Source organism: Candida tropicalis, assembly GCF_000006335.3.
Source record: "Candida tropicalis MYA-3404 genomic scaffold supercont3.6, whole genome shotgun sequence".
Taxonomy (NCBI): domain Eukaryota; kingdom Fungi; phylum Ascomycota; class Pichiomycetes; order Serinales; family Debaryomycetaceae; genus Candida; species Candida tropicalis.
The window spans coordinates 430,890-444,646 of NW_003020058.1; the positions used below are offsets into that span (position 1 = coordinate 430,890).

General features: G+C 30.4%; 5 protein-coding genes across 5 annotated transcripts; 4 read left to right on the forward strand and 1 right to left on the reverse strand. All coding sequences in view use genetic code 12, as the record gives it.

Annotated features, from left to right (window-relative positions):
* Positions 1 to 223: 223 nt before the first annotated feature.
* On the forward strand, positions 224 to 2,905 carry ARP8 (Arp8p; the record flags this gene model as incomplete). Its single annotated transcript, XM_002550124.1, has 1 exon — positions 224 to 2,905. The coding sequence occupies one exon, from the start codon at positions 224 to 226 to the stop codon at positions 2,903 to 2,905; it is 2,682 nt and encodes an 893-aa protein (XP_002550170.1).
* A 1,674-nt stretch (positions 2,906 to 4,579) lies between these two features.
* CTRG_04469 (uncharacterized protein) lies at positions 4,580 to 6,412 on the forward strand (the record flags this gene model as incomplete). The annotated part of the gene is made up of 1 exon (XM_002550125.1): positions 4,580 to 6,412. The coding sequence occupies one exon, from the start codon at positions 4,580 to 4,582 to the stop codon at positions 6,410 to 6,412; it is 1,833 nt and encodes a 610-aa protein (XP_002550171.1).
* Positions 6,413 to 7,594: 1,182 nt separating this feature from the next.
* SVF1 (Svf1p) lies at positions 7,595 to 8,710 on the forward strand (the record flags this gene model as incomplete). The annotated part of the gene is made up of 1 exon (XM_002550126.1): positions 7,595 to 8,710. One exon carries the CDS (start codon positions 7,595 to 7,597, stop codon positions 8,708 to 8,710), a length of 1,116 nt encoding a protein of 371 aa, XP_002550172.1.
* A 535-nt stretch (positions 8,711 to 9,245) lies between these two features.
* On the reverse strand, positions 9,246 to 10,898 carry CTRG_04471 (hexadecenal dehydrogenase; the record flags this gene model as incomplete). The annotated part of the gene is made up of 1 exon (XM_002550127.1): positions 9,246 to 10,898. One exon carries the CDS (start codon positions 10,896 to 10,898, stop codon positions 9,246 to 9,248), a length of 1,653 nt encoding a protein of 550 aa, XP_002550173.1.
* A 2,035-nt stretch (positions 10,899 to 12,933) lies between these two features.
* CTRG_04472 (alpha/beta fold hydrolase) lies at positions 12,934 to 13,755 on the forward strand (the record flags this gene model as incomplete). Its single annotated transcript, XM_002550128.1, has 1 exon — positions 12,934 to 13,755. A coding segment is annotated over one exon (822 nt), but the record flags the coding sequence as incomplete, so codon positions are not given.
* Between the last annotated feature and the right edge of the window lie 2 nt (positions 13,756 to 13,757).

The following is a 13,757-nucleotide window of genomic DNA, read 5'->3' on the forward strand; positions in this document are numbered from 1 at the left end:
CCAAACGAAAAAAAATATATCAAAAATTCAAAAACTGGCAACCATTTCAACATACGCTACCATATGTAGTATTGATTCTTTTTTTTTTTGTTCTCTCAAGCAACCGAAAAAAAAAAAAATGTAGACAACCAAAAGATTAACCATGAGGTGAAAAAAAAAATTGATTACAACAGTGGTGGAACCAACGAGATAATCCATCAATTGAATAACGACTGCGACAACAATGCTGGATGCCATAAATCCGCCTACATCACCTCCACAGTATGATTCAGGAGCAAATACTCCACTTTTATCATCACAAGCAGATGTCCCACCATCAGATCCAATTCAACCAAATCCAATATCTTTAGATTCACCATCTGATTCTACAACAACAACAACAGCGACGACTACCACTACAGGTAATACACAACAACAACAACAACAGCAAGCACAAAAGAGACATAAACCAGGTCCAGTTGCAGGTAAGAAACCTAGTGCAGAAACATTGCAACGTAGAAAAGAAGGTAGAATTAAAGCTGCTGCTACATTGGCACAAAATTTAGCTAAAACAGGTATTGGTAGATTTGAACAAGAAAATGGATTTGGATTAACTAGTGTTAAGACAATACCGTTAATTAATCAAAAAAATTATTTCACTGAATATTTGAAAAAAGATGAACAAGTTGGGTTTATTAGAAATTGGAGACATGAAAGAGCATTACAACAAAAGCTCAAGAAATTAAAACAAGATGAGCAGCAACAACAACAACAAAATTCACTGCTGGTACAAACTCCAAGTGGTAATGATAAAAAAGAAATTAAGAATTTTGATGATTTTAATTTAAATGATATTGAAATTGAAATGAAGAAAGAAATGACAGCTGAAGTTGGAGTTGATGATGAAGAAGAAGAGGATGATGAAAATGAAACTGAAGAAGTGCGTGAAGAAAAGGCTAAAATTGGTGAGGATGTAATTATCTTACAACCCGGTACGAGATTTATTAGAATTGGTAAAGCGACAGATGCAGTTCCAATGGTTGTACCTAATGTTATTGCTGTTCGTAAACAAACCAAGACACCCAAATTGGATGGAAATTTCCCAACAAGAAGTTTTAAAGAAGATGAAGAAGATGGGGATATCATAATAGATGAAGAATTTGATGAGCAAAAAGCAGTAATGACTAAAGATTTCCGAGCAAGAATGAGATTCTATAAAAGAAGAGTATTACCCAATTCCAGAGAAACTGTTTCTAATTTCAATCGTAAACGTGAACCAGAGAAAATTCATGATCATAATGATCCAAACAAGAAGGAATGGATTAAAGGAGGAGCCAAAGAATATTATGTGGGAGAAGATGCGTTGAAATTAATTTTAAATGATGGATGGATTTTAAGATATCCAATGATCAATGGTAATTTTAATGAATATTCTTATGATTATGAATCAAGAGAAGAAATCTTAGGAGATTTGTCTAATATCCTTGGAGAATGCTTAAAACAATTGGGAATTGAGAATATTTCTAGATTTAAAGTGATGTTATTAATACCTGATTTATATGATAAATCATATATTGAAACGTGGGTTGAATTATTATTTAAATTTATTGGCTTTGGTAGAGTTGGTATTTTACAAGAAGCAGTTGCTGCTACATTTGGAGCAACTGCAAGTACTGCATGTATAGTTGATGTGGGTGCCCAAACCACCAAAATTAGTTGTGTTGATGAAGGGATGATTATCAATGATTCAAGAATATTGTTGAATTATGGAGGTGATAACATTACAGAGACTTTTATTAAATTAATCTTGGAAGATCAATTTCCTTATAAAGATATTAATTTGATTGATTCGTATGATTGGGAATTGGCACAAGAATTGAAGGAAAAATTTATAACTTTTCAAGATGCAGATATCGCCGTACAATTGTATGATTTTTACAAGAGAAATCCGTTTAAACAAACAGCGAAATATGAATTCAAAGTATTTGATGAAGTTATGCTTGCCCCAATGGGATTATTCTTCCCTAAGATATTCCAATTGGAGAATAAGAAACCATCAATACCAAATTATAATTCCAGTAGTAAAACGAACAGACTTACAGTTGATAACTTATTTGGGAAATCATTAGATCAGTATAGCAATAAACCAAATAATCCAACAAGTAAGAGTCAAGAAGAATTAAAAACACAAGTTAATTATTGTGACTTAACTGATGAAGAATTATTAATGAAATTAATTGGAGAAGAAATAACCAGAGATGATAAGGTTGAAACTGAAGAAGGTGATGAAAGATTATTTGATGTACCTTTAGAAAAGGCAATCATTGAATCTATTACAAATGCAGGTTTGGCATCGGATATGAGTAAAATCAAAAAGTTTTATGATAATATATTAATTGTTGGAGGTGGATTAGCCAAGATCAATGGATATGATTTATTATTAACTGATAGATTAAATATCTGGAGACCCAAAATATTATCTACATCAGCATTAGATGTTGTAGTTGGGCATTTGAATGATGAGATTAAATCCAATACAATAAAAAGACAAAATCTAATTGAAGAAGCAGAACAGAAAATTAGAGAAAGTCAACCAGTAGAGACAACTACTGATGCTGATCAACAACAACAGCAGCAACCAACTGGAGAAGTTGAATTACCAGAAGAGACAATTGAAAAAATTAACAATCAAACAGAATTAAAATTAGATATTGAATATATTGATGAATTGATTGATAAGAATGGTAGCCATTTACCAGTTACTATATTACCATCACCAAGAGAATTTGATCCATCGATGATTACATGGAAAGGAGGTAGTGTTTATGGTAGATTAAAAGTTGTTAATGAGATGTGGATCACACAAAAAGATTGGGATTTATTAGGTAGTAGATGTTTATATTATAAGAGTATATTTAATTATTAAAAGAATGTACAAAATATATATATATGTGTGTGGGGTCTCTAGTTAATGATACCCAACAAAAAAAAAAAAAAAGAAAGAAAGAAAAGAAAACCGTATATCACAGAGTTGAGTTATTATATAGAGGGGTACGATAAACTGTTGAGGAGATAAGTCAAAGAAACAATAAAGAGGTAGAACAATATGATGGTTCACTCTGTTACTTTCAATGATGATGATGATGATGATATCAATGATTTCAGTCTATAAATAGACAAATGTATTTCGCCTAGATGAATGTAGTGTAAATTTCGTTTCATATTAATTTTTGTGTATTTACATAAAGTATTGAAATTTTTTTTTTTTGATCTACACATATTTGATGAGGTTACTAAAAAGTACAGCAATGATGAGTGTATCTCCGCTAATACACATCTGACGATTAACAGACAAAAAGTAGAATTCTGGAATTTATAAAGTATGATCATCTAATTAGATAGAATATGTGTATTCATTGTATTTAATTGAATAATAATGGAATGATTATGGTTAGTGGGATATCACGTTATCGCTAATCAGGTGTGTGTCTGTGTGCGTGTTAGTGTGAGTGTGTGAGATCAGTTTGTGTGTGAGGAATAAATTCCCTTTTTCCGTTGTTGTAGTAAGTCAGGACATTACGGAAAATATATCTCACAAAAGAAAGAAAAAATGATGGGAACATTCTAACCACTGCTGTTATTACTATCACTACTACTAGCTTACACAGCAACACATATTATAATCATCCTTGGCTCTTATAGTAAAAGGGTGATATTGTAATTTATGAAAATATCAATTATGAATGGGGGTTACTTGATGATTTAGTGGTTATAGTTATAGTTATGGTTATGGGAGATATCACCGAAGACAAAATTATTTGTACAAATTAATTAGAAATTATGCGCGATGAATAGCCGAATAAATAAATAAACAAAATAAACAAAGTAGCCCAATCAGTCAGTCAGTTAATCAGTCGGTCAGTCATTTGTGTGAGTGTGAGTGTGAGAGTTTGAGTAGAATGAGTTTGTTTCTTTTTTAGTCCAAATGTAAATTTAAATACATTCCCTATCACTTATTACAAAAAGAGATCTTTTTTTTTTATATACAAAAAGAACAGGAAACAATACTAGCAGCACAGGTACAAGGACATAAGAGATTATCATCTTCTTGAACAACAACAACATCAATATGATCATCTACATTGGTTGTCTGAGTGCTGTCTGAAGATGGTTGCCAATTTGGTTGTCTCGTAGTTTCAAAATTTAATTAATCAGGTAAATTTTTTTTTTTTTCTTATTACTTACAATTTTTTAGCTTTTAGTTTGTATAGGACGATAAACCCCCCCTTTCATTGTTACTTACTTACTTGGTTAGTTAGTTAGTCAGTTAGTGTTAATAATAATTTTTTTTTTCTTTTGTCATACACCCACGCACCCATACATTATCTAATTTTTCTGTCTGTGTACCCAAAGGAAAGGAAAAGGAAAAAGAAAAATTTACAACTCTCTTTCTCTTTTACAACAGAATTTAATCCATTTACTTACAACAACCTATTCTCCCTTTCCTCCTCCCTTCCCCCTTGTTTTAACTATCTTCTTCACCATCATCATCTTCTTCTTCTTCTAACCACAGACCCATTCACCACTCACCATCAGTACAATGTCTTGTTCAAATATTCTAATATCAAATCTACTGCCACCACAGTCAAATTCTAGCCCGATATCATTTTCAATCAAATTAACTAATGATCTCATACATTTATTGAAATCTAATGGCTCTAACAACAAAATTAAATTAATTGTCAAGAATGGTAACGTATCTATCAAGTTATCTGAGGAGCTAGTATTACCTTGTTTGCCATTACCCGAAAATTTACCCGTTGATATATATTCTATATCTAATAAGAGCACATCCACAAAATTGGTTTCTCAATATGATGGTAGAATAATTAATAAATTAACTGTGGTTACCGATTCTAAGAAAATCAAAGAAATTAATGCTGCAAATGCTTTAAGTTCGAATCATAATAACAAACTAGGATCATATATTAATGGGAACACTAATAGTAATAATAATAATAATAATACCAACAATAGGCTAACACCGTCGTTACTGGTTCCTAGTTCACCAGTTAGTCGAAGATCAGCTTATTCCACTTATTCAAATACCACAAAAAATCCTTACAAAATATCCCTATCAAGTGATAATCAAGCAAGTATCATTAAAAAATTTATACATTTATTAGCATTGGGTCCAATCACATATAATCATATTGTTGACTTATTGGATTATACAAAAATAGATCATTTGTTGGACGATTATGGTCAAGTTTATAATGATCAGGATCAATTTATTCAAGAAGATCGATTTCCTTATATTGACTCTAATAATAATAGTAATGATGATTCTGATGATGACATGGATGAAGAAGTACAACGATTTATTTTGAAGGATAAAAGTTATAAAGAATTAACTCCTTGGAAATGGAATTATACAAATTATGAAAGAAATTCTATTTTAAATAATGTCAATAATGCATTAACAAGAATTGGATTTTCACAGAGTCATCCTTTAAGAAGAAAAATTGTTGAACCTCCAAATGAGGATGATAATCGATCTGAAACCAAAAAACCAAATGGATCCTCATTAGGTGGTGGGTTTTTGATATCTTCTTCTTCTGTTTCATCAAATAATAAAAAGAGATCAACTCCTACTCCAGTTCCATCAAAGGCCAATACTCCAGTGAATACTACATCCAAGGTTAATACTCCAGTTAATACTACATCCAAGATCAATACCCCGGTAGTTTCTTCATCAAAAGTCAATACTCCAGTGGTTGCACCACCTAAAGCTACAACACCGGTGGTTGCGTCGTCAAAGGCTAGTACGCCAGTGAATATTCCTCCTAGAAATACTAATTCCAACTCCATACCAAGTCCACCAGTTAAAGTTAAAGTTAACAATAAGAGAAAATTCTCAAGTTCAAGTTCATCTTCAGAAGATGACGATTCAAAAAAGTTAAATTATACTTCACCTCCGTCATCAGAAGAAGAATCAACAAGTAACAATAATAATGCAAGTGGACATAATGGAGTTAATAGTCAAAAATCAAAATTAGATTATTATACTAATTTGGCCATTAAATTTAAAAACAAGTATAAAGAATATTCAGAATTATATAATGCATTGTTGAATAAGAATGAAATTAAATCTATTGATTATAAAGATAATTTGATGAAGTTATTTAAATTACATCAAAACTTAACTCAATGGAAGAAGTTATTATGGGATTTTGATAAAGAGTCTAAATTGAAAAATAGTTTAAGTGATATCCATATTGAAAGAAATACTACTCCAATTACGTCATCATCTGGTTCATCATCAACATCAATTTTTAAAGCATCATCACCATCCAGTACAGTTCTTGACGCACATCCACCAGGAATTAAAACTGCAACACCATTCAAGAGAAGAAAAGTTATGGATTATTAATTGTTGACCATATTACAAGTGCATTTTTGTTATTTCAACTATTTTTTTTTTTATTATTACTATTATTATTATTATTTTAGTTATTATTTTATATTACATATATCTGGTTATTTTTCTTTTCTATATAAATTACTACATATTAGAAAACAAAACTTTATTTACTTTAATATAGGCATGGTTTATTTTTTGTTATCATTTTAGTTTAGTGTATGGTTATTTATTATCGTATTGGATATACGGTGGGTACGAATTAATTAATTTGGTGCCAAAAATTTTTTTGAGCGAGAAAAAACAGTCGATGGCGGTACTGTCGGTCGATTGGGTCCCTTGTAGCGGGGAGAGCTCGCCCTTTGTGTGCGCCAGGGATGAACAACCCAAAAAGAGAAAAAATCATATGTACAAATAGCACCATTACAGTGAAACAGTAAAAAGATATATATAATCGTTATATTTTTACACACTAATTGTTATCAAATCCTTAAAAATTTATATTGTATGAATTCTGAGATGATTCATTTAACCGGAATTCGGTTTACATATCAACAACACAAGTGATATATTTGCACATGCTATTAATCATTGGTGTAACAAGGTTTTATTGTTGCGAAAGATCTTCTTGAAATTGCTACTCCTATTTTTTAGTATTATTATTATTATTGTGTGTGTGTGTGTGTGTGTGTGTGGAATAGAAGTAAATTCTCATTTATTACACCAACAAGCACAGTATGGCCCAGCCCTGTTATAATTGATATTCTTTTTTTATATGAAATTAGTGGAATTCTGCATTTACACTAAGCGGTTGATAATCTCTTCACAACGAGATATTCTTCCTAATATTTTACAAGTTATACGATAATTTTTAAAAAAAAGGTAATTATGGCCAGTTTATTACATTTTGTGTGTGTGTGTGCAAAAGTTGTCTGTGGATACACTACTGTCGTGCATTGGGTGACAATCTTGCTGCTTATGTAATACAACAACAAATTTGTTAGTAAAAAAAAAAAATCAGAAAAAGACGCAGAGGAAAAAAAAAAAGGCAAACCAACCAACCCAAAAAAAAAAATTATCCAATTGCTTTAATCTTTCTTTTACAATTGATACAACAGTTAGTGAATTCATTTAATTAATTAGTTAGTTAGTTAATTACAAGAACCAATTAGTAACAGGAAATATTAATCATCAATGCTTAAGTGGGTACAATCAGGACTTTCTGCTGTTGCAGGATTTGCAGAACCAGAATATGGTCCAGATGCAATTCAACCAATTACTAAAAGAATTCCAAAAGATTCAACAAAAGTTTATCGAGCAACTAAACCAGAGGATTTTACTTGGTTATCACCAAATTATACTAATGTTGAAACTCAAACATTTTATTTCACCGATTTAAAAACTAAAAATGTTGGGTTTGCTCAAATTATTCATTCAAATATTATGGGTTTAACTACTACTGCTCAATTTACATTTAGATTATTTAATCCTGAAGATGATAAACTTAATTTATGGACTTCTACAAAATTGGAAAATTTTAGAACTGATGGATATAATTTTCATGCTGACAATTTGAGTTTAGAAATGACTGATAATAAAATATATACTTTGAAAAGTCATGTATGTGATGATTCAATTGTTGAATTTGAAATGGAAAGAATTTCTGATGGAGTTATATTTGGTGATGATGGTATGACTTATTATGGGGAAGATCCTGAACAACCTTGGGGATCAATGAGACATGTATTTTGGCCAAGATGTAAAATTAATGGGAAAATCATCACCAAAGAAAAAGAATATATTATTGATAATGGTTTAACTATGTTTGTGTTTGCTTTACAAGGTATGAAACCTCATCATGCTGCTAAATCTTGGAATTTTATAAATTTCCAAAGTGAACATTATAGTGCTATTCAAATGGAATTCACTACTCCAATATCTTATGGTACTACTAAAGTTAATATTGGAATGGTTGTTAAAGATGATGAAGTAATAATTGGTACTATAAATAATCAAGTTACTCATTCCGACTCAGAAGTTGATGAAGTTGGTTGGCCAGTTCCTAAGAAGATTGAATTTGATTTTATTGAAGATGATAAATCAGTTGCTAAAGTTACTGGTGATTTGAAAAAATTAATTGAAAGAGTTGATGTTATGGCTGAAATTCCTCAATTTGTTAAAAACATTGTTAGTGGAGTTGCCGGTGCCAAACCTTATATTTATCAATTTTCAAATGAATTTGAAATTGAAGTCAATGATGTTAAAGAAGAAGGTCTTGGATTTACTGAAGTTACATTTATTTCTGACTAAATCAAGCCATTATCTCGTTGAAAATCGTTCATTGAAAATCATTCATTGAAAATCATTCACTGAAAACCAATCGTTTCTTTAATTAATAATAATTACTTCCCCCCATTCGTTATTCATCATTCAAACTAATCCTACTACTATATGTACTTAATGAGTTTTTTTTTTTTTTTTTTTTTGTTAACTATTTTTTGTTTCAACTATTATTCATGGTCTTTAATCATCACGTGGAAGTCAATGGTTTTTACTTTTCTTTACTTTATTAATCTTAGAATCCTTATACTTAATTAATTACTATCTTGTTTGGTTAATAATCCCTTTATTTTTAATGCTTCTTTTTTTATTTTTACTATTATCTATATACATAATATATCGCTAAATCAATCTGTTTGTTTTTCTAATTGATCTTAATAAATAATCATAATTATCACGAACACACACATACACACACACACACACACGTAACATTGAATAAACTATTAAAAAGACAATATCTAAACAAAACTAAGTTAAACTAAACAAAACCAAATCAAATCACTTATTGTTTATTGGTTATGAATTCAGCAAGTAAACTAAAGACACCAGTAATTGAAGTCCATGTAGTAAATAACCCACTTGGTCCATTAACTGGAACATCACCATTTCTATCAAACCAAACTTTACCATTGAAATTTTGTTGAGAAATTTTAATCAATTTATCTTTATTTGAATTATAAGGAGGATATCTTACTTTAACCATATTATCATTCCATAATTTTTGTTCCATTGTAGTACGTTCATGAGTAAAACTTCTAAAAGAAAATTTACCATGATAAGAACCATAACCAGAATTACCAATACCACCAAATGGAGCATTAATTAAAGCAACATGCATTAAAACATCATTGATAATAACCCCACCTGATCTAACATAAGTTAAAATTTGATCCAATTGACGATTATATTTACGTGAAGTTGAACCAGATGTGAAAATATATTGAGCTAATGGAGTATCATGTTGATTTAAAACTTGTTTAATAGCATCTGATAATTTATCATATGATAAAATTGGTAAAATTGGACCAAAAATTTCTCCTTTCATTGATGAATCATCCCATGATGCATTATCAATAACAGTTGGAGAAATAAATCTTGAATTAGCATCTGTTTCTCCTCCAAATACAACATCTCCTTTTGTGGTTGAAATAATCTTTGATAAATTGTTAAATGCTCGATCATGAATAATATGAGTATAACCTTTAGTATCTTTATTTAAACCAGGATAAAATTCTTCATGTAAAATTTTAATTAAAATATCAACAAATTTTTTATGAAGTTTTTCACAAACTAAAACATAATCAACAGCAACACAAGTTTGACCAGCATTGGTAAATCTACCCCATGCAATTCTTCTAGCAATAACTTCTAAATCTTTATCTTTAACATCATCTAAAATAAAAGCAGGTGATTTTCCTCCTAATTCTAAAATAACTGGAGTTAAAGTTTCAGCGGCTTTTTTAGCAATAATTTTACCAACAGTATTATTACCAGTATACATAATTTTATCAAATTTTTGTTCTAATAATTCAGTAATTTCAGGAATTCCACCATCAACAGAAAAGAAAATATCTGGATCTAAAGCATTAGTTAAAATTTTACTAAATAAACTTGAAAAATTAGGAGCTAATTCAGATTGTTTTAAAACAACTGCATTACCACCAGCAATTGCACCAACAATAGCAGAAAATGATAAAAAGAAAGGATAATTAAATGGACTTATAATTAAAACAACACCTAATGGAATTCTTTCAATATAAATTGGATTAGTTTTTAAAGTAATTGGTAAATCAGTAACTTTTTCAGGTTTCAACCATTCGTGTAAACTTGACATAGTATGAACTAATTCAGCTAATCCACCAACAATTTCTAAATTTTTAGTTTCAGTATTTGCACGATGAAAATCTTTCTCTAAAGCTTCACATAATTCATCAGTATTATCTTGAACGGCATAATAAAGGTTTCTCAATTGATTTAAACGAAATTGAACATCTTGAGTCTTTTGTTTAGTATGAAAAGCGTCAATTAATCTATCAACACCTGGTTTAATATCTGATACTTTAGTATACCATGAATTACCAGTAACAAAAGTGGAAGAATCTGCTGATGAGGATGATGATGATGAACTGTCCTCAATTTTAGAAGGTGGTGTCATTGTAAATTATTGATCAAGGCTAAGTAAAGAATGAAGATTAAGAAACGGGAATCAGAATTGTTGAATTTAGAAAGGAAAATCAAAGGGGGGGTGTTCTTGGTTATTTATAGTGTTTTTTTTATTAAGCAAGCCTGTGAAATATTTGCATTCAGTTGTTTTTTCTTCTTGTTGTTGTTCTTCTACATTTTTGTGGAGAGAGAGAGAGAGCGGAAGAGAAAAAGCGGAAGTGAGAACCGAAGATGGAGAGAGGAGAAAATTTATCCGTAGTTAACGGTGGCGTGTACTAGGCCACAAAACACTTTTGACACAAGTAGGTTCAGTAGATTGATTGCCAGATCTTTGCTGACTAATCCCCGATTCTTTTGATTTTATCTATATCTTCCGTTATCCCCCAATGGATATTATCATTTCGAGTGAAGTATTAGATTACTGTCAAAAGGAGAAGAGGGATGTTTGAGCAAGTGGGAAATAAATTTCATCCATTGTACTTGATGTATTACTGATCTTTGTTCATGTTGTTTGTATTCGAAGTTTCACCTGAATGAAGTTGTTCATTCTACTTTCTGTCTAGACTATGTATTATTTCACGTATCAATGTATATATTGATGTGCCTTACGATATATCCTATACAACTAGAAATCTCTATGTCTTCTGCCCATTAAGAATACAATGTTTCCATCGCGAACTCCATAATAAAGGAAAGCAACTAAGAAAGAGAGACTAACCGTATGTAAAGGATTAATATATTCATGATCCTTCAATTTGGTTTGCATTGATGTAAATTTGAAGGCATTTTTGATGTGTGTGGATAAATATGAAATTATGTTTCGTGTACTTAAACTCAACCAAATGTACACGACCTTTTGTTACAGAAGAATTAGAGCCAGTAGCAGGAGAGCCTAGTAAGTCTCTATAAACATTATAGTTTTCCTTAACGCCCTCAACTATCTTCCGTTTAGAAGGCATGGGTAATTACTCCTATTCATATTCTCGGACATTACTCTCCCAGCCATTGGTTCCTCATCCCGAGAATATGTATAGCCCACTTGGCAATCACAAACATATCTATACTGTACAACTTTGTACCAGCCATGTATATACTTAACAAGGTAACAAAATACATACTATGTATATACACTGACCACCATTATGGTCATCACACAGTTAATACTTTTGCATAATCCTTTTCAGTTCTGTGATACTACACACAAGCACTGATATCCTTACCATTTAAATTAACTAGATAACAACCTAGTACACGCGCTTATCCCGTGACTAGCTCACGGGGTCAGCTTTTTTTATTAGTCACTGAATCATAGAATACAACACACAACTCTAGTCATACACTGCTGGGTTAGATATCTGTTTTCAAGATAAAACCCAAAATGTTGAAACTGATAAAAGGGATAGTACCAAAATAATTAGCCGTTCTTACATAAAGAAAAAAATGATTCGGACACGTCCTTTTGGGATCTTACCCTGTAGAGTCGGCCGAATTTTGAATATCAAATTTCAAGCCTTCTATTGTCAATATTATGATTATTATTTCTTATTGATATGAGATACAGTTATGGAAAAAGTGAGGGGGTTGTTCCGATTCCTTTTACCTTGATAGTAAAGATTATTACAACTCTTGAGGTGTATCCATTAAACCGACTTACCGAAAACAATTGAACACTTCTCCACCTCTTCCTACTCATGGTTCCGAATTATAATGTAGTTTATGAACGTTGAATGAAAGTATTCAATGAATTGACCAATGAAATTAATTCCAAATTATTTCAAAATAATTCTTAATGAACTTTGCATATTATTCTTTAGCTAGCTCGTATAATATGTGGGTGGGTGAGTTGGTGAAATGAAAAAATAATTAGCGAGGAAGAACGGACTCGGCTGCGGTGGTGGTGTTGGTGGTGGTGGTTGACGTAGACATGGACGTGGGCGTGGACGCGGTGGGGTTGTTAGCAATCAATTAACCGAATGAAAAACAAAAAAAAAATCAACCCACGAAATGAAAGATGAAAAAAAAAAAGAATGGGGAAGCAATACACTTCTTTTTCAATTGGTTGGTTCAACAAAACTCCATTTTTAAAAAGCACAATGAAATTATTTGAATTTGATCCTGAATCTTACTCCAAAGTAACTTACAATATTGGTGGAATTGCTACACATGTTTATAATTCAGATAAATTAGCATCATATGTTGAACAATTTAATAAAGTTGATCACCCAGTTGATGTTATTCCAATTAATGTTGTTTATTTAATTCATCATCGTGAAGGAAATTATAAATATACTGAAGCAGTTGCTTATAATTATTTAAAGCAATATTATGAAAAAAAATCAAATGTCAAAACTCCTTTAATTTGTATTACTTTTGATATTCCAAATCATGGACAAAGATTAATTGATAATGAAAATAATCAAGGTTGGAATGAAAATAATCAAAATCATGCTATTGATATGATGTCAATTATTGATTCAACTATTCAAAATATTAAATTAATTATGGATTTTCTTCCAAGTTATTTAAATTTAGATTATTATTTAACTCCTGAATTTAGAGCAATTAATCAAAGTACAGAAATTAAATTTAATAATATTTTATGTGGTTATTCACTTGGTGGTCATGTTGTTATTCGTTATGCAATGCAATATCCTCAATTAGTTCAAGCAATCCATCCAGTTGTTGGTTGTAGTGATTTAACTTCATTATTCATTACAAGATTAAGATCAATTAAAGATAATGATAAAAAATTCTTCTATTTTAATTATGATGAATTAGATTTATCAAATGATGAAAAATTAAAATATCCTGAATCATTACATAAAAAAATTTCAAAACAAGATCAAGCTAT